The sequence below is a fragment of the Pocillopora verrucosa genome, chromosome 9 (genome assembly GCF_036669915.1).
Source record: "Pocillopora verrucosa isolate sample1 chromosome 9, ASM3666991v2, whole genome shotgun sequence".
In the NCBI taxonomy this organism is placed as follows: Eukaryota; Metazoa; Cnidaria; class Anthozoa; order Scleractinia; family Pocilloporidae; genus Pocillopora; species Pocillopora verrucosa.
Window position 1 is genome coordinate 13034781 of NC_089320.1, and position 23885 is coordinate 13058665.

The 23885-nt window shown below is 38.0% G+C and overlaps 2 protein-coding genes across 2 annotated transcripts in view; one reads left to right on the plus strand and one right to left on the minus strand.

Moving 5' to 3' along the window:
- LOC131798906 (nephrocystin-4) overlaps positions 1-23885 on the plus strand; it is a 27953-nt gene continuing 4068 nt past the window's right edge. The window contains exons 1-31 of the mRNA XM_059116571.2: positions 1-171; positions 819-965; positions 1508-1574; positions 2185-2284; positions 2531-2589; positions 3503-3655; positions 5196-5263; positions 6034-6114; positions 6425-6481; positions 6748-6865; positions 7093-7235; positions 7721-7912; positions 9277-9527; positions 13825-13873; positions 15113-15231; positions 16087-16278; positions 16746-16811; positions 16927-17029; positions 17492-17635; positions 17999-18100; positions 18379-18472; positions 18912-18989; positions 19462-19597; positions 20527-20593; positions 20777-20835; positions 21274-21441; positions 22014-22072; positions 22442-22572; positions 22721-22810; positions 23342-23498; positions 23723-23808. Of these exons, the coding sequence (XP_058972554.2) occupies positions 7-171; positions 819-965; positions 1508-1574; positions 2185-2284; positions 2531-2589; positions 3503-3655; positions 5196-5263; positions 6034-6114; positions 6425-6481; positions 6748-6865; positions 7093-7235; positions 7721-7912; positions 9277-9527; positions 13825-13873; positions 15113-15231; positions 16087-16278; positions 16746-16811; positions 16927-17029; positions 17492-17635; positions 17999-18100; positions 18379-18472; positions 18912-18989; positions 19462-19597; positions 20527-20593; positions 20777-20835; positions 21274-21441; positions 22014-22072; positions 22442-22572; positions 22721-22810; positions 23342-23498; positions 23723-23808 (3501 nt within the window). The 5' untranslated portion in view covers positions 1-6. The remainder of the gene's footprint in view (positions 172-818; positions 966-1507; positions 1575-2184; positions 2285-2530; positions 2590-3502; positions 3656-5195; positions 5264-6033; positions 6115-6424; positions 6482-6747; positions 6866-7092; positions 7236-7720; positions 7913-9276; positions 9528-13824; positions 13874-15112; positions 15232-16086; positions 16279-16745; positions 16812-16926; positions 17030-17491; positions 17636-17998; positions 18101-18378; positions 18473-18911; positions 18990-19461; positions 19598-20526; positions 20594-20776; positions 20836-21273; positions 21442-22013; positions 22073-22441; positions 22573-22720; positions 22811-23341; positions 23499-23722; positions 23809-23885) is intronic.
- LOC136283212 (uncharacterized) lies at positions 8786-12678 on the minus strand. Its single transcript, XM_066171658.1, has one exon. The coding sequence runs from the start codon at positions 11987-11989 to the stop codon at positions 10433-10435; it is 1557 nt and encodes a 518-aa protein (XP_066027755.1). The 5' UTR covers positions 11990-12678; the 3' UTR covers positions 8786-10432.

The window sequence follows — 23885 nt, forward strand, 5'->3', positions numbered from 1 at the left end:
TTTGTTATGGCGGAGGAAGAACAGGAAGAAAATTGGCCAGAATTTTTCGAAAACAACCGTCTCATTCCAGTTCATCCGAATCGACGGAAATCAGGGTCTCACTCCAAGGCCAGTGTTCCATTTTGTCTCGTTCTCAAGTCCGTGATTGGTATATCTCCACCTCAAGTTTATGTAAGTTTGTTGCCGTGGCAGTAACGCAAGCAAATTTTAGTTGAGGTCATAATATGAAGCTCGTTAAGGTTATTGTGACCTTTACTTTAGAATTGATTTATTTTTTTGCACAGAGCAACAGAAAACCTTCGCATCAGTATTATTTGCCCTCTTGCGTGCTTCTTGGCCGTCATATTTTGGAAAAAAATGTAGTGTCTAGATTATCACTGTTTCCTGTTCGTTCTTGTTACTTTCTTCGTTTTGCTTTTTAAAAAAATGTTCCATGCAATGATTATATTTTTAACCTTTACTATTCAATTTCTGACCAACAGCTGATCCCAACAATTTTTTTAGAATAAATAAAGCCTTGTTTTCAGATCAGTGTCTAGGTTGATTTCATGACAAAAGCTTGCGTTATTACTACTAGTATTATCAATGATACTTTTTTTTAATAATCATTGCCTTGGGAAGTGCATGTAGTTACTGTAAAATCCTTTTTCTATTTCGCAAGTTTTCCATGTAACCCAATACTTCACTATACAGTGCTTGGATAAAAACAAACAAAAAAACAATGGCAAACAATTGATTACTTTGAGACTTTGGCTTTGTTTTAGAATATTATAGGGTTATGGGGAAATATTTCCTTTATTTTATCTCTATTTTTATAGGATGTTGTTTCCCAAGACATAGAATTCCAGTTGCGATTGACACTGTATGATGCAGCTTATAAATGTTTCTTTGGGAGCACATGGCTTGGACCCTTTTTTCCAAGTAGTGGAAAGGAGAATGGCAGGCACAAAATTGTCTTTGAGGAGGTATAATGTCATTTTCTTCCAAAGGAAAGGAGAAGAAAATGCACCTAGAAAGACCCTATTAACTGTGTTTGAGGTCTATACTGTATGCTAGCAAGGGACTGAGTTTTTCTGCTTGGATTTATAGCCCAAGCGTAAGGTTCTGTAACCTACAGTACAGTCCAAGAAAACAAGGGTACTAAGATATTTATCTTATTTTTGAGCTCAAAAAAGAGGAGGAGGCTTTTAATTCAAACAAACTTTTGAATTTAGCAGGCCATACAGTGAAATGCCCCCTGCAAAATTGAACAATCATGGTGTAGATATGAACTGAGAGAATTGCACAATCATGTAATGACTGGTTCACTATTTTGGGGAAATTAAAGTTTTTGTGTCATAATAACTCGCTACATATTGCTACATTGTTATGATGATTAGTTTTAATTTGTGCTCAGGGTAATTAATTGTAAAGCAAAAGATCACAGTGAACTCTTTTAAGTTATCTAACTATTTAAATTATTATGTATTGACATTTTATTAACAGAAAATCTATTTTTGTTTAACAGGCAGTATATCTTTACTCCTCTTTACATGATACCACATGTGTTGGGGTGGTTGAAGTTATTGGGGAAGGTAATGTAACCTTGAAACCTCAAATTGTAAAATTAAATGCAGAAATAAAGCAATTAACCCTTTAACTCCAAAGATCTCATTAATAATTCTCCTTACTATCTGTCAGACAGTTCTTGTGATGTTAGTTTGGGGAGTTTGGTTTTGAATCAACTTATAATCCTCTAATTTATATTTTTCTCTAAAGATCTTATTGATAATTCTCCTTACTATCTGTCAGACAGTTCTTGTGATGTTAGTTTGGATAGTTTGGTTTTGGATCAACTTATAATCCTCTAATTTATATTTTTCTTTATTCTTATCACTTGTTTGCTTGATATTGTATTGATAATGTGAAGAGAAATTCTGTCTTGGTCACTCATAGGAGTTAAAGGGTTAAGTAGCTAAATAGTAAAACATTGGACAAGGACAATTTATATCATTTAACATAAAAGGCTATGCCACTAATGACACAGTTTGCCTTTGAAACATGTAAAGAACATCAATATAATAATGATTCACTCAATTTTTGTACAGGTGTAGTACTATAACCTTCAAACTCAAATTTTGTCTAGAAAAACATTTTTTTTATTGTTTTATGATTATCAAATGAACTTTATTTTCAAATTCACAGTGAATGGTCAAAGTTTTGGTTGTGGATGGACTCTAATACGAATTTTTGACAGACTCTCTGAATTATCGGAAACAACTTCAGGCCAATCCACTCCAAAAAGGTTAGTTAGATGCAGTGGTTGACTAGTTAAAACAGCTTGGATCAAACTTAACTAAGTATGGAAAACTTAATAAATGTGCAAAATGGAATTCTTAACCTTAAATTTTTTTTGCTTGCAAACTAATGTAATTTATTGTTGTTTGACCTTCTATTTCATTGGGATTGTATTTCAGTGTTGAATGTTAAGAAAGGTCTCGAGTGTATATTTTAATTTCTGCTTGCTGTTTTATTTTTCCTCATAAAATAGCATTCCTTTGTACCATGGGTCACCTGCTGGTCTGTTATGTATCTCTGAAACAATTGAAGGTAGGTACATGCAATTGCATTATCCAAACTTACAGTGCTCTCCATTTGTTGGAGCTGGCCAGTAAGGGGTGTAACTTAAAAAGTGGGTAACAACATGAACATATATATTCATGATGAAAGTATGGAAGACTTTTTGAAACCAAGTATACACTTGCAATTAGTAAAATTTTGCAAAATTCCAATGTATGTATAAAATATATTTTTTATAGCTTTAAAATTTGTTATGAGGTGGTCATGGCCCTAATTATTCAAATTACTTCTCATTGTTTTACAAAATTTATGATGCTAATCCTTTTTAGTGTTGTGTTTTACATATTGCTGTTTATCAAAATAACATTGGAAGTTAAGCCCTGTTCAAATGATCATGATAGTTGATGATAGTCAATTATACTGTAGTTTCAACTTTTGGTCACTGTTATTGACTATTATGTTTGCGTTCAAACGGTTCATGATAGACGATGATAGTTGACAAAATCATGCAAAGAGGTCGTGTAATTTTAAACAAGTATGAGATGTGCTGAGGTCAGCAATTTCAGTTGCATTTGAAATTTTAGTCAAGAAGTTGTGAGCTGAAGATAGTGAAACCTACTAGGAGATGATCAGAATGAATTGCAAGACATTCTGCAGAATTGTGGGGGCTACTTTAGTCATTTTACCATTTGCCATTTCTATTTGAGCCTATTTTTGGCAAAACTGCTGACCAAAAAAATATCATTTGCTATCATCTGCTTGTTCAAAGGGCAAAAGCTATTGTCAAAGATCATTTTGAATTTGAACGATAGTCAATGAAAGTGCATGATAGTTCATGTTCAAATGTGCTTGATAGTTGAAACTGTCATCAACTATCCTGACCGTTTGAAGGGGCTTTTATTCTTTTATGAAGTAGTTGTGTCATTTTTCATTTTCTTTAAAGAATCATCCAGTCTACTCCCGATAGAGGCATGCACCCTGAGTTTTGTTCTTCAAATCCATCCACCCTTGGAAAAGGTTTTTCACCTGATTCCTGAAAATGCCATCATGAGTGGTGATGACTTTGTGCCAGGAATTTTGGAGCCACAAGCTGATGGTAAAGCTTTCTTTAAAACTTTTCTCAATTAAATATCATGCTGAATGAAAATGCAGCTTTTCTATTTGCAACAATAATGATGAGTAGCACAATCACCATGCCCATAGGGGGTTGACTGCAAACTTTCAATGATTTCTTCTGTCTTACATTTTCATTGAAGCCAAATCTTTGCTTACAGGTAAAGTTGTTCTTATTGATTATAGTAAAAGCAAAAAATCAGAAAACCACATTGCTGTCTTTGAGAAAATACCCGTGAAAGATGAAAAATCGAGCCAATTTTGGTTGTAACGCGTAACACAATCTCAGTGGTAAAATTTTTTAAATACATTTTTCACTGAAAGAAAGCTCGTTTGAGCAAACAAATTACACCTAATGATAACACACAATAAACACTACATTTGAGAAAAACTTTGACATTTCAAGTTTATTAAAACGCATAGAAAAGATTTATCATTCTTAAGTATCCTTTGTGTAACGCTGGGTTTCAGAATTTGGAAGTACACCAAGTTGTTGTCCGTAGAATGACTGAACTGGAATCCTGTGGGAACAAAAACACATTAACCAAATGCTCATACTTGGTGTTCTAAAATAGCGAAAAATCAGTCTAAAGGATTGACTATAAACGGAGAAATATCAGTGTAAAACAGTCGCTACGGTTTTGTAAAACCTGATTACGCAATAATATTTTTCATCAACTTACCTGCTCCTTCGCTACTATACTTCAAACACGGCAAAGTCGGGTTTCAAAATCGATTACACTTCAATGCTCATAAGTTTCTCTTGTCATTTCCAAGTTTTCGGGTCCATATCTTTAGAAACGGCCAAAATATTCACTTTTGACCGAGTCGCTACGCTTTTTACCATGTTGACGCCATATTGAGAACGGAGTCTCGCTACAAATGCCACCAAAAGCGCTATGTCGGGAGTCTTCAAGCTCAATAATTTTTCTGAGATTTAGCCATCCGTAAATATCGCTTCAAGTGCACTTGACAAGAGGTATGGTTAACAAAAAGGAAGAAAAGCTTGCGAGGATCAAAGAGTAGAGGAGGAAAAAGCAGGAAAAGAATAGGCTAAGGAATCTAAAATATAATGAAAAGAATCGCAAAAAGAGAGCTGAATTTTCAATAGAAAAATGGTGATGTGATCTTCAAGTTGTAAAAAGAAGCAGAAAGTCAGTTTTTAGAGTGCCAGTTGATCTCACTAGGGAGATACTAGCCTCAATGTAATACAAAATGTTATTATTTCTACTTTTTACTGTGTCAGTGAACTCGAAATTGATTATTTGTGAAAAAGACCACACCCACAAGGGATTATGGGTAAATACAAATTAGAATCAAATGTGACAAAAATAAAATAGTTTGAAATAAATCAGTTGTAATAGTAAATGTGAATTTAAAACAGACCTAAAGAAGTGATTTTGTCCCAAACTAGCAATTTTCACATTTTCCATACATGTTACGGAAGTGGGTATGGTGATTGTGCTACTCATCAATGTGCTTTGTTACATGGCTAATGCATATTTCAATTTACTACTTGTTAGGGTCTGGAATAGTAGATATTCTGAAGAAACCCAGGCTTGCTAAAACTACACCAAGTTTTGTTAATAAGGTATCAGCTCAAAATAAAACATTATTTTGCATTGTATTAAGTCTTGACACTAGGGCATCTAACAAGGGCCAGTAGATGGCTAAATTTGTTGTCCACTTCACATGATTTCCCTGACCCTCTTTTTAGCACTTATTTAAGTTTTTTGCAAGTGTAAGAGAAATTTTGTACAGAACATGAGCTTCAAACTTATGCCTTATTCTAGTTCCAGAATACAGGAAATGCCTTCTAAGAGACCCAAACTTTAAAACATGCTCAGGATGGCATGCTCCTGGGCTGCACCTAGAAGTCAGAGTACTAGCACCAGTGATCAATTCCCACCTACCGGTACTTCCCTTTGCATTTTCCATCTGCTCTGATTCTTATTTAAAAGCTTGGGACATGAATTGTTTTCCACTTTCTAGAGTGGAAATCATCCCTGTTTTCTGTAGTTTAAAGTGTCTAGAAGTATTACTATAATTATGCCCTGCTTGTAATGCTTTAGAGTTTGTTATTTTGTGGAAATTATCCAGTTACATACAGTCCTCATTAACATTTAATGTCAGTGACAGAGGTCTCATAAACTTGACTTATTACATTGTGGTTCCCTTTTGAGTGGTAGAAATTTTACTTTGAGCCTTGTGGATAAATAAGGCAAGAGTGCCATTGCATCATTTTTTAATTGTATGCTGTTAGCCTTACTCGGACAGACCTACATGTAAGCCATGAAATGAAGATCCCTAAGCACACCAGGACACTGTTGTTTGTTAATGATAGTACTGATCACTTTGCAGCTGAGTATTATGCTGTATCCATCAGTTGAAGAGTTTGAAGATGAACTTCAGCAAACATTCAATCAGGATAGGCTACACAGGGTACTTCTCTGGTTTTTATAATCTGGCACTTTTGCTCTTCCATAGATCACCACTTACTTACAGGGCCATATAGTACAAAGACTTTCTACCAACTCCATTAAACATAATTGCACCCCGAAATTCAAACAGTTACTAATAAATTGTGATTATAGTTAATTCTGATTAATGTATGACTGACTAGAGATGTTTTGTGCAGCACAGTGAAAGTGATAATTATCTGGGAATGATAGAGAGAAGTGAAGGAGTTAACTGCTCACACATTCACTGTCACTATAAGGAGAATTTATTCATTTCATGAAATTCCTTTTAGAACAATATTATACCTGATGATGGACTGCAGATTTCAATTGTGGAGAGAAGACTAAAGGTTTGTCAACTTTGTATGTGTGATCATGATTTTGTTTTTTGATAATTTTAAGGTGCATTGTCAAATATTAATGAGTTACTCTGACTCATTTGTTTGTAATGATTTTGTCTACTCCAATTAAACTGCATGAAGGAGTTGCTATTTTCTTTGCCTAAACCACACCATGACAAAGCATATAACTAGAGGCATTTGTACAAACTTCATGTATTTAACCTTCCCTGTGTTTGTTGTTTTCATGTGATACAAATTTTTCTGCATGTTCAAAGGTCTCAGTACACAATGGATGGAAATATGTAAGTGAACCTCACATAGTGTACCTTGAACCAGAGTATGAAGGTGGTAAATCTGGAAGAAAATCACCTGCTTCACAGTCATCTTTAAGAGGTAAATAATTGTCTTCATCCAAATATCAGTACTGCATATACATGTAGCACTTAGTTATTTGGCAAACACATAGTCATGTACATGCTGTATACTTGTGAGGCATTGATATTTGCCCTGTATTTAATTGTTCAGCTTTCTGCATTTTCCTGAATTTGCCAATTATTTTGTACTGATGAGGAATGAATGTATTTTGTCTTTTTTCCCTCTAATTTACTTCTCTTTTGTAGGAAAAATCCTCTCCTTGGCCCTTCGCAGTCGACTGGAACTGAAGGAGCTTGTTCATCATCCATTGTTTGCTATTATCTTTGAACTAGAATATGTTCTGTCTGAACCATTTGCTCAGCCACTAATTGAGACCAAACGTAAAAAGGTTTGTTAATACACTTGGTTTTTTGGTTCAGTAGATAGGAAGACTGTTATTTGTTTTTGAGCTTTATGTGGTCCTAAGTTGGAGAGTTTTTGGTTTGTTTGATTTTTATTTTGTTGTTGCTGTTATTTTCTTGTAGTTTTTTACTGAGATCATTTAGCCTCCATCCAGCTAGTATCTGGAGTACCATTCCTAGAAACCAAGGGCTGCTTACTTACAATTGTCACAAAGTTTATTGCTTGCTTTTCAAATCTGCATTCTTAACCATTATCAATTTAGCTAAATATTTCATCCTAATGTTGATGTTTGTGAAGAGTGTGACAAAGGCATACTATTAACACTTGAGAAGGATTTATTAGAATCCAGTTGGAACCAAAATACAAATAAATTGTGGGAAACTAATTGTCTAAAACCAGGATATTAGTTAAACTTTGTTAAAATGATGGTGTGGCTTACTTTTTCTGTCCACTCTCATGTCAATCTTTTAGCCCTCTCTGTCTGGCAGCCTGATGCGGTCCCAGAACCAGACTGTAACACTTAAGTGGGCTTTATGGCTTCCATTTGAGAGTGGAAGCCCAGAGGAGAGGGAGACCTCATTGGAACTTACTGGAGGTTGCGAAGGTTTCCCAGGTGATAAGCTGGTGTTTGCTAAAAAACTACCGCAACCACCTGGGAAGAAGGTATGCATAATTAATGAATCTTCTCTGTTGTGCCTTTTGGAATAAAGACATGTACATGTGATTAGACATTTTAGTGTGTAGTATTGCTGAGTATTTTTTTTGAGTTGTACTGTATTTTGACAAGCCCTCTGGGTGAGTCAAAATACAATGAATGAGTATACAAAGCATCTAATAAATTCTTTATCATCCAATTGCTTTTTGATTATTTTTGTGCATTCATTACTAAAATGTCATCCATTTTTTTCCCCTTTGAAGCAAATCACCTATTAGTGTAATCAACCTGTCAAACAGTTTGTTTTTTTACAAAAGAAAAACACCAACTGTCTAAATCACTGCACAATATTGCAGTTGGACAAGATAGAAGGGTATTTGAAGTAAACTCTGCTAATCAATATTCAGTTCTTAAAAATAAACTTAAAAGTTTTTCAAAGGAACTGGTTTGCAGGCACTTTGCCAAATGATCAAAGGCAAATACACAAGTGAAAACCAACTGTCCATTTACATATGCATGCCCAGGGCATTGAACTGGGAAATTACCCCCCCCCCAAAAAAAAAAACAAAAACAAAAAAAAACAAAACAAAACGAAACGAAACGAAACGAAACGAAACGAAACGAAACGAAACGAAACGAAACGAAACGAAACGAAACGAAACGAAACGAAACGAAACGAAACGAAACGAAACGAAACGAAACGAAACGAAACGAAACGAAACCCAACCCTGTACGTGGTCAGAAAAATGATTGAGTCTTGAAACTAGATTTTGCAACATGTTCACCACTCTGCCATACTCCCATCCTGAAGTTCCTTCCTAAAATATCTATTTTTTTTGGTCATTTCCTTGGTATGATTTGAAGGAAGAACATCACATATGTTGTGTTAGAATTTTATTTTTTTGTTCAAATTTTACTTTAAGAACTATTCTAAAACCTATGTTTTTATTCAAAATTGATAAATACATGTTGATCTCTAGCTAAATTTTTATTTTAGTAAATAATGCTAAAGACTTTGATTTGTAAAAAGATGGAAACTATGTAAAAAATGCATTGTGCATCTGTAAAACAACCAAGGTCAGTTATGAAAAATGGATACCAGTGAACTATCAGTATGACTTTAAAAAAAAAAAGAAAACCTGGCTGACTACATGGTACAGACTAACAACCTGTGTAGGAGTAATAACAATTACTTCTAGTTTCTGAATGCTACTGAAGCCAATATATTCCAAATGGTTGGAGACTACAAAACTTGAATATGAAAGTGATCTTCGTAGTAACTGACTACTGACTGACTACAAAACTTGTTGAACTGACTACAACACTTGTTGGTAACTTATAGTATACGATACCTCAACTTTGTCTTTTTCAGGCACCCAAGTCTGGTGGAGTAGTAAAGTTTCTGTTCACCCAGCAGCGCAGGAGAGGAAGCAGTTTACGCTCCTCAACTCAAGGATCTCAGATGCTTGGGGTGCCTACCTCCCCTGGTCTTCCCTCCCCAAGCCCCTTTGATAATGCTGGAAGAATGTTTGGTTCTGTCAGTAATACCCCAGGGGTTGGACATCAAGGAATGTCACTCATGCCTGGTGTGGCATCAAGACCTCCACTTCCACCAGCAAACAGGTAAAGCTATGGGAATTTTTAATGATAGTGATCAAAAACAGACCCTGTTCCAAAATGGCCTTTAAAAGTTAAGGACTCTCACTAGTATGTAACTAAAAATGAGATTGAACCTAGGTGCTTAGATCGACGCCTCTCCCAAGGTTTTATTTAATCAATTGTGCTGTTTCTGCAAAGAAAATGTAATTTCAAATTGGAAAAAATTACAACCATTTATGGGGTTGGTTCTACATGCTATACTCCCTCTCATACAGACTTGTGCAAATATGTGTATCAACAATATCTTTTAGATGGTCTACATCAAGGTGCTCAATTCAGACACTTGATTGTAAAGGATTGGTCTGACACAACATATAATTTTGAAGTGATCATCAGCAAACCATTACAGTGTAGGCAATGACCCTAAAACTAAAATTTTAAGGACATACTGATGCTAGGTAGTGGAAAATTGTTAGGATTTGTACACCAGCATGGCTGAGTACACTGACAGACTTACACTAAAAAATCAATCCGAGTCAAATCAGTTGTTGAACAAGGAAGAAGAAATTTGTCATTGGAGGGTTGCTAGTTTTTGCCATCATAGGACTTGTATGGATAATCAGCATGAATTCATATCTTTTTCAAATGTTTCCCTGAATTGCTATTCTCTAATTACTTCCCGTGTATTTTAGGGGGGCTGAAGTTGTACGGTCAAACCCAGCTTTAAGTGACTAACTATTGTGAGATCTTGAATTCTTGACAGATGAACTACTTTGGGCTGTTTGTTTGTTGACAGATGAACTACTTTGGGCTGTTTGTTTGTTGACAGATGGACTTCTTTCTGGTGTTTGTTTGTTGACAGATGAAGTTCTTTCTGGTGTTTCTTTGTTGACAGATTAACTACTTTGGGTTGTTTGTTTGTTGACAAATTAACTTCTTTGGTTGTTTGTCTTGACAGATGGGCTACTTGCTCCTGTATCTTTCCACCGCTGGTCATACAAATGAATGCGGTTGTCCATGAAAACTTTCAAATTGCGCTGCTCGCACTCATATCCAAATATCATGTCCTCAAGTGTTTTAAGTTCCGGTCTATAGTATACATGCTTTTCCTGTAATTTCCTTAAGTTAAGGTACACTGCAACTTGTGGCGGTTTACAGACGAATGGTTCCTGCAATAGTTTACGAACGTAGAATCTCCTTGGGCTCATAGCTACAATGGGAACCTTTTCGTCGGCTGTTTCCTTGACAAACTTCTCAATTCGCTCGAAAACAAGCCCAAATTTACGCTTTCTGGATTTTTTGTATGAACCTTGAGGCGGTTTCTTGTTTGGATCATATTCGACAAAGTATTTTATACTGTCGTCAATCATCCAAATAAATTGCAACTCTAAGCGCAGTGCGATTTTCTGGATCCAGTAGCGGGCATATCCTACTCCGATCTCATCCTGTGGGAGTCTGATCACAGGAAAGTGAGGCCCACAGTATCTCACATACGCATCAAACTCCGAAGGCCGTACTACGAGAATCCTAATGGTGGAGTCATCATTCATAACCTCATCATGGGGCCATTGTAACAACGCAATCTGCGCCCGGCGGAAAGATGGTATAAACACCCATCGTTTCCCAATGTAGTCGTTACTTATTATTTTTTGAATCCATCTCGTGTGCCTATTAGTCTGAGTCTGGAACCATGATAAATTGCTACTAGGTACATACATTTTAAGCACATGCTCACAATCGAAGTAGTAGAAATTTTTGACCGCTGGATCTTCAGGTGACGAGGGTAACGACGACGCCGTATACTTTTCGTCTATTTTCGTTAAAACTTTTCGGTCTTTTGGGGAGAGGGACTCGTTTTTAATTTCTAAGATGTGGGGAGTATTGACGGTAAGCTTTTCGGAACCTGGTGTTTTAAGTACCCACTCGAGTTCTTGTCGACAACTGTTGATACTCCCTTTCATTACGTCTTCTATGTAGGAGGGGAGATTCGAATATATCTCAGCCAGATCCACACGCGTATTAGCTTCATTCTTTGTCCACTTGCTAGATGTAGGGTAGGAGGGTGAATTGGAAACAGTTGCTTTCATTTCTAGCGTAGAATCGGGTTTTTCCGTTTCCCATGTGTGGTTTTTTAGCCATTCGCCATCTTGTTTCTCTTCATCTTCCCCTATTTGAAAGTTTTTGAGCTTTTGCGTGATACCACTTGCAGTAGACTCTTCAATCTCACTGCTGCTATCTGCCTCACTACATTCGTCTGTCGTAGAATCGAGTTCTTCCGTTTCCCCTGTAGGGTTTTCCGGCCATTCGCCATCTTGTTTCTCTTCATCTTCCTTTATTTGAACGGCTTCGGGCTTTTGTGTGATACCATCTACAGCAGACTCTTTCGTTTGGGGTCCTTTGCAGACAGCAGCAGCTTCAATCTCACTGCTGCTGTCTCTCGTCGTGGGAAATAGTTCCCTTTTCGTTTGTTTTGATTTTGTCGACATTAGCTAAGCTCGATCGCTAACTGTTGTCAATACTTCATACAGTCGAACCTCGATTATTCGGACTCGTCGGGACCTCGGTAAATAGTCTGGGTAATCGAAAATATGAATATTAATGATTCGTTTTAATCCTTCGCTTGTCTCGATGCTGTCAGTAAATTTTAGGATCTTGTCTTTGTTCTTCCGTATGTCTGAGATCTGCTGCTTGCTGATGCCAAATTCTTGAGCTAAATTTGTTCCTTTCTCTCCTTTATCCAAACGTGAAATAACTATCTGGTTATCTTTCATCGATAGAACAGCTCGCTTTCGCTTCGTAGACGTGTTTTTGATTTAAGTTTACGATCGATCGCATGTGTGTTTACATAACAAATGAATAAAGGGGTAAGTTTCTAAAGAAACTGTGGTGCTGCGTCGGTGGGAGAGTATAGTGGTTAATTTAGTGTTAACAACTGGGTTGAAAACGTAAATTAGCCACCGTAAAGAGTAAAAAAGCTGACGTTTCGAGCGTTAGCCCTTCGTCAGAGCGATTGGAGGAATTGTGGGTTGTGTGTGGGTTTATATGCAGAAAGTGGAGCTACGCCATTGGTGGGAATATGGTGACGGGAAAACAGGAATAAATTAGTTGAATGAAAAGCGCTCATTGATTCCGTGGGGATTAAGGGTGCCAATTTGGAAGATAAATTTTTGTTCTAGTGTTGTAGGGCTTTCCGAACTGCCTAGATGTAAGGAAAGGCCGCAAACTGCCATATGCTGTTTAGAATGATTAGGAAGATTAAAGTGTTTAGCGACTGGTTTGGATGCGTCCTTGTCATTTCTTTCCACGTCGCGAAGGTGTTCTCGGAATCGGTCACAATCGCTCTGACGAAGGGCTAACGCTCGAAACGTCAGCTTTTTTACTCTTTACGGTGGCTAATTTACGTTTTCAACCCAGTTATTAACACTAAATTACCTGTTTACATAACAAACGCGGAAGGAACTAATCAAGCATGAAATTCACTTGGCAACAAAACAATTGAGCCTATCAGATATCAGCTGAATGCATCAGAATATTTCTGTCTCCTCGCACTTTCGAATTTTGAAAAGCGCACAGGATAATATGCTGTTTCAACCATCTTTTGAAAGGATTATTGGGCTTTTTGAGACTTTGAGTTTTCAAGATCGCAACTAATTAATTTTCATGAAAAAATTTGGACCAGAGAAAAAAGTCCGGATAATCGAGGTTCGACTGTAGTGAGTTACCGTCAAGTAACGAGGGCTCCTAATCACGCAACGTGACGCCTGCCGTCTGCAAGTGTTCAGTTTCTAAACAGTTAAAAGAAATACATTTTTGCTTGTATTGTGGTCTCAGTGTAACCCAAAAATGCGGTTGTTCCTCGTTCGATTCCTGAATAGTCAGTTTTAAGTATTCCTATGGCAAAGTATTCGGAAATGATTTTTTTTTTTGCTTTTACAGAAAACGAAATACAAAACCCGCCCAATTATTTAATCTTGCTGAAGGAAAAGTGCGCCAAAATGAATAGATGAACTGAATCAACGTGATATTTTGAGTTTTCTGTGTCTGTTCTGGTTATGCGTGCATTTCCTGAGGGTACAATAGGCCACTTTGCAAAATTTAACCACCTACAGAAGTTTAGCATTTTTCGCGCTTCTCGAATAATATCTTCATGGTCAAGGCTGCTGAATCAAGCATCAAGATTCGCGTAATTAAGAAAGAAGACGTTCTACATTGTAACTACTCTAGTGTAAGTGTAATGCTAACCAAATTTCATCTATAGTAAAATAATACTCTACCTAAATAGTGGGAGAATATGATTTAACGTTACTTTACCTTTATTTAGGGGAAGAGAAGAATACCCTGTCGTGCCACCTCGAGATCCACTCTTTCAGGTATTGTTGTGTAGGTAAAATTACGATTGCTATTTTAAGGTTCTTGGGAATCCGTTCCCGATTTGTTAATGTTTCTAGTGTTTCTAGTTATTGTTTTATTTTTTTTCATCTGTTTCGATTGTTTATTTTCTCGAAACTTTCGGCCCTTTTATCGGCTTGAGGCTCACATCTGTGAGTATTTCCCTCTTACGGAGGTTCTCTCTGATTTGAAGCTATTGGTTCTTCAGATTTTTTGTCACACGGTCGTAGGTGCCGCTATCTCGCATAGGGATAGGTGTGGCGTCAAGTTCAGTCTAAGGTGAAAAAAAACACAAGCAAGAACAATGCAAGCACGAGGTTTTTGGTAGTTGTAAAGAGAAAGAGAGAGAAGGAGGGATAATTTGTAGGAGATTTAGCTGCAAAGCAACGGCACATTGAAGAAGAAGCTTTTAAGATTGGAGACGCTTGGAGCCTCACACTCGGCGAGTTTGCTCCAGTTATTTCCCGATAGCATCACAGCCGCGTGTTCAAACTAAGGGATAAAGTTGCTAGAACAAAATCAACTCGACACTTAATTGTACCTATAAAAAGTTTCCAGTGAGGCGTTAAACTAATGTAAAAATTAAAAACGAGTTAGAAACAAGTTTATCTGAGCTTTCGCCAATCCACGACACCATTAGGGACAGAAAATATTCAGTCATACAATTTTTTTTAAAGATTTACGACTACTAGATTTGAGAGAAGTAGCGAAAAGTTGGTATCTACCGGCAGTCATCTCATTATTATTAAAAAAAACTAAATCTGGTTAAAGTTATTTGCTCGTAGACGGTAAGCTTCCTCTCAGCCGTTTTTTGGTCTCGTCACGAAACACACTCTCTGCCCAAGCTTGAACAGTTCGATTAAAAATATCTCTTGCAAAAATATTTCTCCAAGAGTTACTCTTGATTGGTGTTTTGAAAATGTTTAGAAGGCCCCATTTCAAGTGCTTTTTTCAAGTTTGGGCTGTTTTCTTTTTCAAATCACTTGTTTATGTGGTGGTTCTAATTATTCCGATGATAAAGGCAAGCCTCAACCAAGTAGGATCCCACTGCAGGGAAAATCGCAGTTCACAGGACAAATTTGAGTTATCTCACCTTGATACAGTATCCTAAACGCCAAGGAAGTCGTAATCACCGTTTTACAAAAATAGTCCTCTTTCTTGTGTAACGCCTTTGCGTATTTCCCTTATGAGTAACGCCCTTATGTTTTATTCGCTATCAGTTCATCTCGTCTGGTATACGTCCCAGTGTACCTGACCCAGTGATCCACCTGTCTGAGTTACCACAGAGCACTGTACACTCTCCACTTATCCTCACTGAACCAGGGACAAGTCCTGCCAGGTAAGTTGATCGTAACTGTGCATCAATCTTGAAGTACAGAAATTTACTTTATGCTTGATTACTAAAGAGAGTGTACAATGATTAGTATGGGTTTATGACTGTTTCCTTACTCAGAACTGGTTAGATCAAATGACCACCACAAACCGTATAATATCAAGCCAAGTTTTAATAATTATTCGATCTAAAAGAAATAAATTTGTAATTCGCAATCAGAACAAACGTAAATCAAGTCTTAATCTCGTATCTAAATTAAAAAACTTCAATGTAAACTTACTTCTGTGACGGGTCGTTACAACAGTCTCACTTTACAGGTTAGCAGATTCTCCAGGTGAGCGGATTTAAAGACAGAAAAAATGATAACAAAATAACTTCGATTCCGGTGAAAAACGGACTTGAAACATAATAATCTAACGCTTTTAAATCAATCTTTAGAATTATTGTCAATCACGATTCTTGTCTTTAAGTAAATCTATCAACTAGAGGCAACGCCTATTTGATAAACGAAACAATGACCAAGTGTAAGGTCAGTACGGTAGGACGCTGACCCATTTCATTTGCAGTTTTCTGAAAAAAAAAATAGACTAACATCCATCCATCTTGAGAGAAGACTTTAAGTCAGCAGTAAAGGATTTATTGTTTGAGCAAAATATTCATATGAAAAGTGCACTTTAGAGATATCGAATCCGGTGGTCTAGAGTGGTGAAAAATCGTCCATTTATGAAGCCAATCAGAACCAGCTGGATAACAAATCAAGAGGAATAAGCCTTAACGTCTGTATGCATCCATACGCAATATTAACAAGACATGATACTGTAACATTCATACAAAGTTTTTTTGTTCTTTCTAATCGTACAGTGCACCATCAACAATGACCCGTGCCGCTTATACACGGCTCTCTAGCGCTGGATTTCCGTCCATCACTGACCGCCGTGGTAACACTCCTCAAGTGATTGATCATAGAGAAGAATTACCAATGCATTTAGATACTGAAACAGTGGATCAACTTCCGAGCAACGAGATTGTCATTCAGTTTCTTGCTCTGTCCAGGTATGGAAGAGACTACGAGCAGACCTTATTTCACGCACTTACTCCATTCAGATAACAAAAATGAAACCAAAACAAAACAAAATTGTCCCGAGTGACCTATTTTGGACGCAAGCCAGGAAAAGCCTGTAAGTATGTGAAGTCGAGTCCAGCGAGTTGATTACCCGGGTAAAATGTTGTAAAATGTCAGACTCGTCTTTATAATTGCGTTTGTAGTCTAATCGCACAGCCGAAGAAACTCGTTATACGGAATTTACCTTTTCAAAGGTTGTTTCTCTCTCTGCTTTAGAAATTACTGTATATTTATTTTACTGATTGGAAGTCAGGCAATCCTCAGTTGATGATTTGGGTCACGATGTTCCGTTTTAAGACGATGTACTCCACTGACAAGACATGAAATCGTGCGCCTGAAAGGAGTGTGAAGAAATTCAACATAGACTTAAACAAATAATCTGTTTTTATCCTAACAGATGCTATAACAGAAGCGCTTTCTTCTCCTTTCAATTTTACCGATTTCCTCAAGTTACCACTGAAAGGTCTGTAATTAAACTGTCATTCGGTTGAAAATGAATTTTTTTTATTACACTTTGTACCAATTTGTCGTTTTTGATTTGTGCTAGAATACGTATTTTCAATTGAATTCGTTTTTAGAGTCTACCTCAAAGACACTGATGGTCAATTTCATGGGATTCCTTGTGTGCTTCAAAAATTCAACAAAGACGGCTTGCCCTCTGACGAATCTCCGGGCCTGATGGTGAGAGATGACTAATGTGCTGTTAACAGGCTTTAGGTGCACGAAATGAAATAGCAGCAACTAAGGAAGGCTTGACTTCACGCAAGTAGTTAAAGCAATTTTTTTTCTCACACGCAAGCCGCCACATCCGCGTCTCGATTATATTATAATGCACATTATGTGTATCCATATACATGTACATGGACGAGACTGACCCTCAAGGATATCGCAGCTTGTATCGGTTTCTTCAACAACTATAATTATCTCTCTCCCCCACCCCTCTCTAGACGGGATGTTAGTCCTTCCTAGGATACCACCCCCCTTCAGTTGCAATTCGTCCAGTTTCCCGCCTTGTTTTTTTTTCATCTCCTTATACTCTTAGACGAAGAGAGGCACCTTTGCAGTGATTGCTCGTTCGATTACTTTGGTTTGAGTTTTAAAACGATTAGAAGGGAAGCGTGCTAATTCAAATTCTGCTTTCAGCTGCGTTATTTCTTGGACCCTTCATATATGCAGCCAGGAGAAGGCCGTGTGTTCAGTCATTACCTGTTGAGCCAATCATTGCACATTGATGTGTGGGATGGTGACTCACTTCTCCTTATAGGCTCGACTAGTTTGAAACTCAAGGTATGATTGATGGACACAATCTCATTCTAACGACAATTTTGGTCAAAAGTTGCTGGGACGCTTTCATGCTGATAAGTGTTCCAAGCTCCAACCCCCTCCCCCTAAGCAACGTTGTTTTGAATTCTTCCAGGGCTCTTATTAACGCTGAAAAGGGGAAGGGGATGTACGGAAGTACTGTTGGCCACATGGTTTTAATTTTAAACCGTTTCGTCCCAAATGTTCCGATACTACCAATGGAGCGAGCAGTCGGACCAGTCTGTGAATCTGAAATGGCCAAGCACGGAAAATCACCAGTGTAATCTAGTGGACTAGCGTTTGCACGAAGTGCTGTAGTTAAAAACATTTTCTTACGTTTTATTTTAGCATTTATTACGTCAAGGTCGTGAAGCTGTAATCGTGGCGCATGAATTGGATGTAGTTTCCACCGAATTTTCGGAAGAGGCAGCCATGCAAAGTGGCGACATGGTAAGGATAATTGTTCTAAATTCCACTGGTAACATCCAGTCACATTTCCAACCGCTTCATTTGGTTACTTTAAAAGTAGATTGCTCGATACTGTCTGATCTTCTCTTGGTAAGGAACGAGGGCTAAAGAAGAGAAGAGATTGGAACGAGTTTCAGCACTACCTCGCCCCAACCCATTCTCGTCAAGTTCACTCCTTTTCGTTCGCGTTTAAGCTGATGAACCCTTATAGGTTCCCAACAGTAATAACTCTCTGAAAATGGTTCACTTGTCTTCCTCAGACCCGAACTGGCATTAAGTCTGCGGTAGAAGCCAAGCTGCATCTCCGAGTTGCAAACATTGGCCATACCAGCGAAGGACCGAAAGGAAAGTTGGGTAAGCGATGAAAAATTTCCAAAGATTTCTCATTATCTCGGCCCCACAGAGAGCAGCCCCCCCCCCCCCCTCCAAAAAAAATAGTGTGACATACCGGGAGCTGATAATATGTGAAATTACAAATACGCATTGACATATCTCCATTCCGTAGACGGTGCTTAAGCTCGGCATAACGATTTACCGGAACTATATTGTACGTCTTCCCTTCAGTTACATATTCGTCATTGATTTGATTGGATACTTTTACAAAAGAACAATTTGACAGTCGCTATTTTAGGCAATGGGCAACATGTAACCAATCAAGTTTTTTTCGGAAATTCATGGACGTTTAAGAGAAGTTGTCCTCAAGTTCTTTATAATTTTCTTTCGTGGTCGCTTCGGCATCATTCATGACAGCACTTTGCAAAAAGAGTTTTACAGTCGTCTTATATTTTGTCAGGAACCGTCCCCAAGAAGCTCTCCACTGTTGTAATATCAGAAACTGTAAGAGAAACAGGAGCAGTTAACACACTGACTGGTGAGTAGTGAGTCCGGCTATTCCCAGAGCACAGATGGGCGTTCTCTTGTCAAACACTTATCAGAGCGTGTTGTTGGTAAATGTGAAAAGTATATGAAACAAAAGCTTACCTTTGCAGATTCTATCAAAAACCACTCAATTTAAATGACTTAGCAAGAGTTTCTCCATGGAATTTTCGCCATGTACACTTTGAGATTCAGATGCCTGAGGTCTTAAGATATCACCCAATTAATTTCATACAGATCTCTCCAGCCAGGGTTAATCGCGTCAGCGTGTTATGGTGTAGCAAGGGGGTAATTTTTATTAGCCATTGCAATTTGGAGGCGTTTAAAATCCGGAAAATGCAGCGGTTTTATACGCGTGTTTCTAAGGGGCTTAAGGGAGGATTGCAGGGGCGCTTCCTTATGCTTTCGCTCGATTTGCCTTGCTGCTCTATTGCTTTGGAATGACTCTTTCTCGATACCATTTACAGGAAACAAAAGTACTAAAATAAAGGCCAAGCAAATGGCAGAATGTGACGCAGAACTTTCAGCTGTGTTGTTCAGCAGGCAGGAAAAGATAGCTAAAGATGATCAGCCAGTCAGAGAAACTGATGCCATTAGGAAAAGGTTAGCTGAGTTTTAGTATTTTGGTGAAGTATTTTCGTGCGTCTGATATAATTTGACTGGGTGGTTTATAAAGTGGATGTAAGACTTAATGTAGTCTGATTATCTCCCTCCTTTCCATAAACTAGATCAATTTCGTATTGGATGTTGAAATTGGTTTGGTTTGGTTTTGCTAAGTTGGTTTTTGCTCGTTCCAAAAGAAATACCGCCACCCTCTTAACCGTTTCACTCCCAGTAGTGACCAAGACAAGATTTCTCCTTATAATATTTATACAATATCAAGCAGACAAGTGATGAGAATAAATGGTGAAACAGAGAATTAACTCTGAAGTGTAAATTAAAGTGCTACTTAAACCCATGAATAACCCACAGGGCGTTAGCCCTAATAAAGGGAAACAGGGAACCACACGAGGCAAAGAAAAAATCTTTTGACCTCGGTGGGAATCGAACCCACGACCTCCGGATTAGATCTACCGGGTTCGATTCCCACCGAGGTCAAAAGATTTTTTCTTTGCCTCGTGTGGTTCCCTGTTTCCCTTAATTAGGGCTAACGCCCTATGGGTTATTCATGGGTTTAAGTAGCACTTTAATTTACACTTCAGAGTTAATTCTCTGTTTCACCATTTGTGTTCCCAGTGCTACGCGGCACAACATTCAAGTGATGAGAATAGCAAAACATATTAACGAGAGGATTATCATTTGATCCAACACCAAATTGTTAGAACAAAATTGATAACAAATGTATGTTAGACAGTAGAGAGAATTTTCATGGAGACATTTGGAGTGAAGAAGAAAAACTGATAGCAGTTGCGACTCGGTCACTCCATGTTCCTGCGACTGAACTCGGTTATTTTACTAGGGTAGTGATCTTTCCGACAAACTTCGTAATCCCCTGGAAATTTTAGAACCGTTTGCTTTAATTTTTGACACAGAAAACTTGAAAGAATGCAGGCAGTTCGGCAGATCCAAGGAGCTGATACCTCTACGGGCAATTTGATAGTAAGTCGATTTTTGCCTCATGCGTTTGTGGAATTCAGATTTTTTTTGTCTTACGCACTTTTCAAGACGAATAACGTTTTCCTTTAGTCTTGTCCCACTGTCTTAAAGCCTCTCCGCATTTAGCGTTTACTTTCAAAATGTTCGTTTACAATTATATTCGTGCAATATTTTACTTGTTGTCAGATTCAAAAAGAGGAGAAATTACAAAGAACTCGAGATCTTAAAACCATTCAGCTTTACAGGTCAGTTGTACTCGGTAAAGGTTAGTATTTGAGTCAAGAACTTTACCTGTTTTTAAAGTCATTTTATCCCAACAGATATCACAATGCAGTTCTTTAAAATGTTTCCTGCCGGTTGTTTACTTTGAGGTAGCTTGAAAGGAAAGTTGGGGGGGGGAAGGGATGGTTCATAGGCTGGAGGACTTGACATAGACCCTTTTGCACCGATTTTTCTAGTTTACAACCAGGAAATTATCTACTATCTCTCTTCCCAAACATTGTTACTGCGTAATCGCACCCCCCTCCCCGAAGCAACGTAGGGAATATAAGAATTATTTATCTGCCTTCGATATTTCTTCAAAAATAAAAAACTCTCAATCAAACAGTGGCGGGGCTGGGGGGCGTCACCCATCCTATTCTTACAATGGTCTTAGTTTGAAAATTTGTATTTTTTTTTAACAGAGAGAAGCTCAGACATGAGAGGATTCTCTCTTCGTTAGCAGGGAACATCACGACCAGCCACACAATCTACCCGTCATTCGGTAGAGTAGAGTTTTTCGAGTTTGTGCTGAGAAATCCTTACTCCACCGACCAGACTGTTACCATTTACTGCGATGACAACGAGCTCAAGTATGTTAACAAAAGGCTTGTCTTTAACAGCTATTCTCTGAGCCAGTGGATTTACACATGTGTATCGCTTTGCAAGTAGCATATTTTAATGATCTGTTACTTACATGTTGATTGTTCACAAGCTCGATACACTAAAGGCAAATCTTCATATAGTACTGGTAAGTCAAGTCGCTTTGCTCACCATAAGTCGAAGCGGACAGACCCAACCGGGTTCAGTTGCTGTTTTTGGGGCAGCGTAATTCCGCCTTCCCCTTACATCAGTAGTACAGCTACGTACGTAGCAGGTTGCTTTGTCCGTGCCCAGTTTTTCTCATCGTCTGAAAAATAAATTTGATTAAATATAATATCAGAACTTCAAGAAAGGATGGGGCCTTCAGTTATTTTGAGAACAAAGTTCCTGGATTGTACTCAAAACTTTGCTGAGAGGATTTAGTTTTAGTCCGTGCTGGCCAGCCGCTTCTAAATAATAGTAAAAGCCTAAAGTCCTTTGCTCGATGCGAAATTAAACTTGATCTCCTTCCATTTCTCGTTTAAAGAAATATTTCGTAATATTTCGTTTATTATTCTTGTAGTGTGGTAACAGACACAAGAGAGTGGAGACACTTTAAGAGAAAAACAGAGACGCGTTCAGGTGAGGGACGTTTTTATCATTGAGCCCTGTAAATCTGTTTGGGGATTTACTTTGGCTCGTTCTTCACACTTTAAGTTTTATGTTTAAAGATGAGGAAAGAGGAATTCTTGTTCTTGAGCTCGGTTTTTGTTTAAAGAGAGATTTCAAACACGTTCTCTTGAGGTATTGCTTATCCCAAAAGTATGCAGCGTATGGATCACAGATTAACCCTGTACCAGACTTTCTCGCCTTTCCACCCAATTGATCATGTATTAAAGTATCTAACTGTTAATGGTTTGATTTCCTTTGTAGACTCAGATTTTTCTGTGCCCTGTGCTCGTGGCAACTTAGTTAAAAGTTTGAATATTTTGATTCACGTTTGTTCCACAGCTTTGGAGGAGAACATGTTTGACACCGCCTCTACCAGCCCTTACCCACAAGTGTTCCTCAGACCCAGGGAAACTGTACATATCCCGTTCAAGTTCCAGACCTTTAGAGCAGATCAAAGTGTTCCTGAACAGGTATGTACATGTCTTACGTATCTTTTTCCCCTGAAATGTTTTCTGCGGCCCGCCCGCGGGGCCAGATGAAGCCAATCACCTGTTGGAGTAAAGATGACTTAAGAAATTTTATGCCTCAGAATACAAATGAGATTTTCTTTCTTCGTAGGGCCCATCACACCCGCTAAAACAGCAGGCTCAAACCTATCTAAAGACCAGCATATCGGAGGAAAATAGTCTAAAACCACGTCAGATTAAGGTAACAAAAACCCATATTTATTCAATAGCTATCAAGGTTAATCCTTTCCAGCTTCCTTTATATCTGTCGGTTTTCCTTAGTTCTTTGGCATTGGTCTTCACTAATAGATTATTATGTCAAAGTGACTTTTGCCGTGTCGTATATAAAGCGGTATTGCTTACGGAGCCTGTTATGAAGGTATAATTTGGTGTTATCATCTGAGTTGATAATGTGAATTGGCTTCCGTGAAGAGATTCTAAAGCTGATGTTTCAAAACGATAGCCCATCGTTAGAGCGAGTGCTTGCGGTGACAAGGGTGAAAAATATCCCATATGACAAGGGCGAAAATACGTGTAGATAACGTTGGAAAATGTATCATGTGCCTACAAAGGAAAATACATGATGGTGAGGACTTCCGCTCTAAAATCAATTTTGCTTTAAGTGGGGAAAACATGCGACCGATACTTTAAGGGAGTAAACTTACTTTTAGCTTTCACTTTAGTCCTCAGCATTAGCAATAAATTGTAATTCAGCTTTGCGTCTCTCCTTAAGGTGGCATTCAGAAACACGGATGAGCGTCCAATAGCTATTCTTAATCTTCAAGTTGAACCTCGACCCCATGTGATAGACAGAACGTTCAGGTTCTACCACGCAGAGCAGTCGTTCTTGAAAAAGACCATCAGACTACCTCCCTGGCGATCATTACCAGGTAAAAAAACACACGACGAAACTTTCCCCACCTCACCCTATTCGTCTCACTTAAAATCTGTAGGTTTTTTAGCCTACCCAGCTAGACGAAATTGCTTCTACGCAACTGAAGAGTAAACATTACTTTAAGGTTAAAAAAATTTGGTGATGCTGTTGGATGCACAAGTAGCGTTTAAGAATTTTATCTTTCACCTTAATTGAATAGTGTTGATTTGTTTTTCCTAGGCGCGCCAGTAATGGACGACAACACGCAACCTCAAGTACATGTACGCTGCAGTGATGTGAATGCTGTTTGTGAAGCTAGAAAGATGGTAAGATCTTACTTATCACGAGTGAAATAACACTGAGTTTTAGCTTTTTCTTAGAACCGCTGATAAAATAGACTCTT

What these genes read in the sequence shown, in the direction of transcription:
- LOC136283212 (XM_066171658.1), bottom strand. Translation starts at nt 11,989, where the DNA reads ATGTCGACAAAATCAAAACAAACGAAAAGGGAACTATTTCCCACGACG.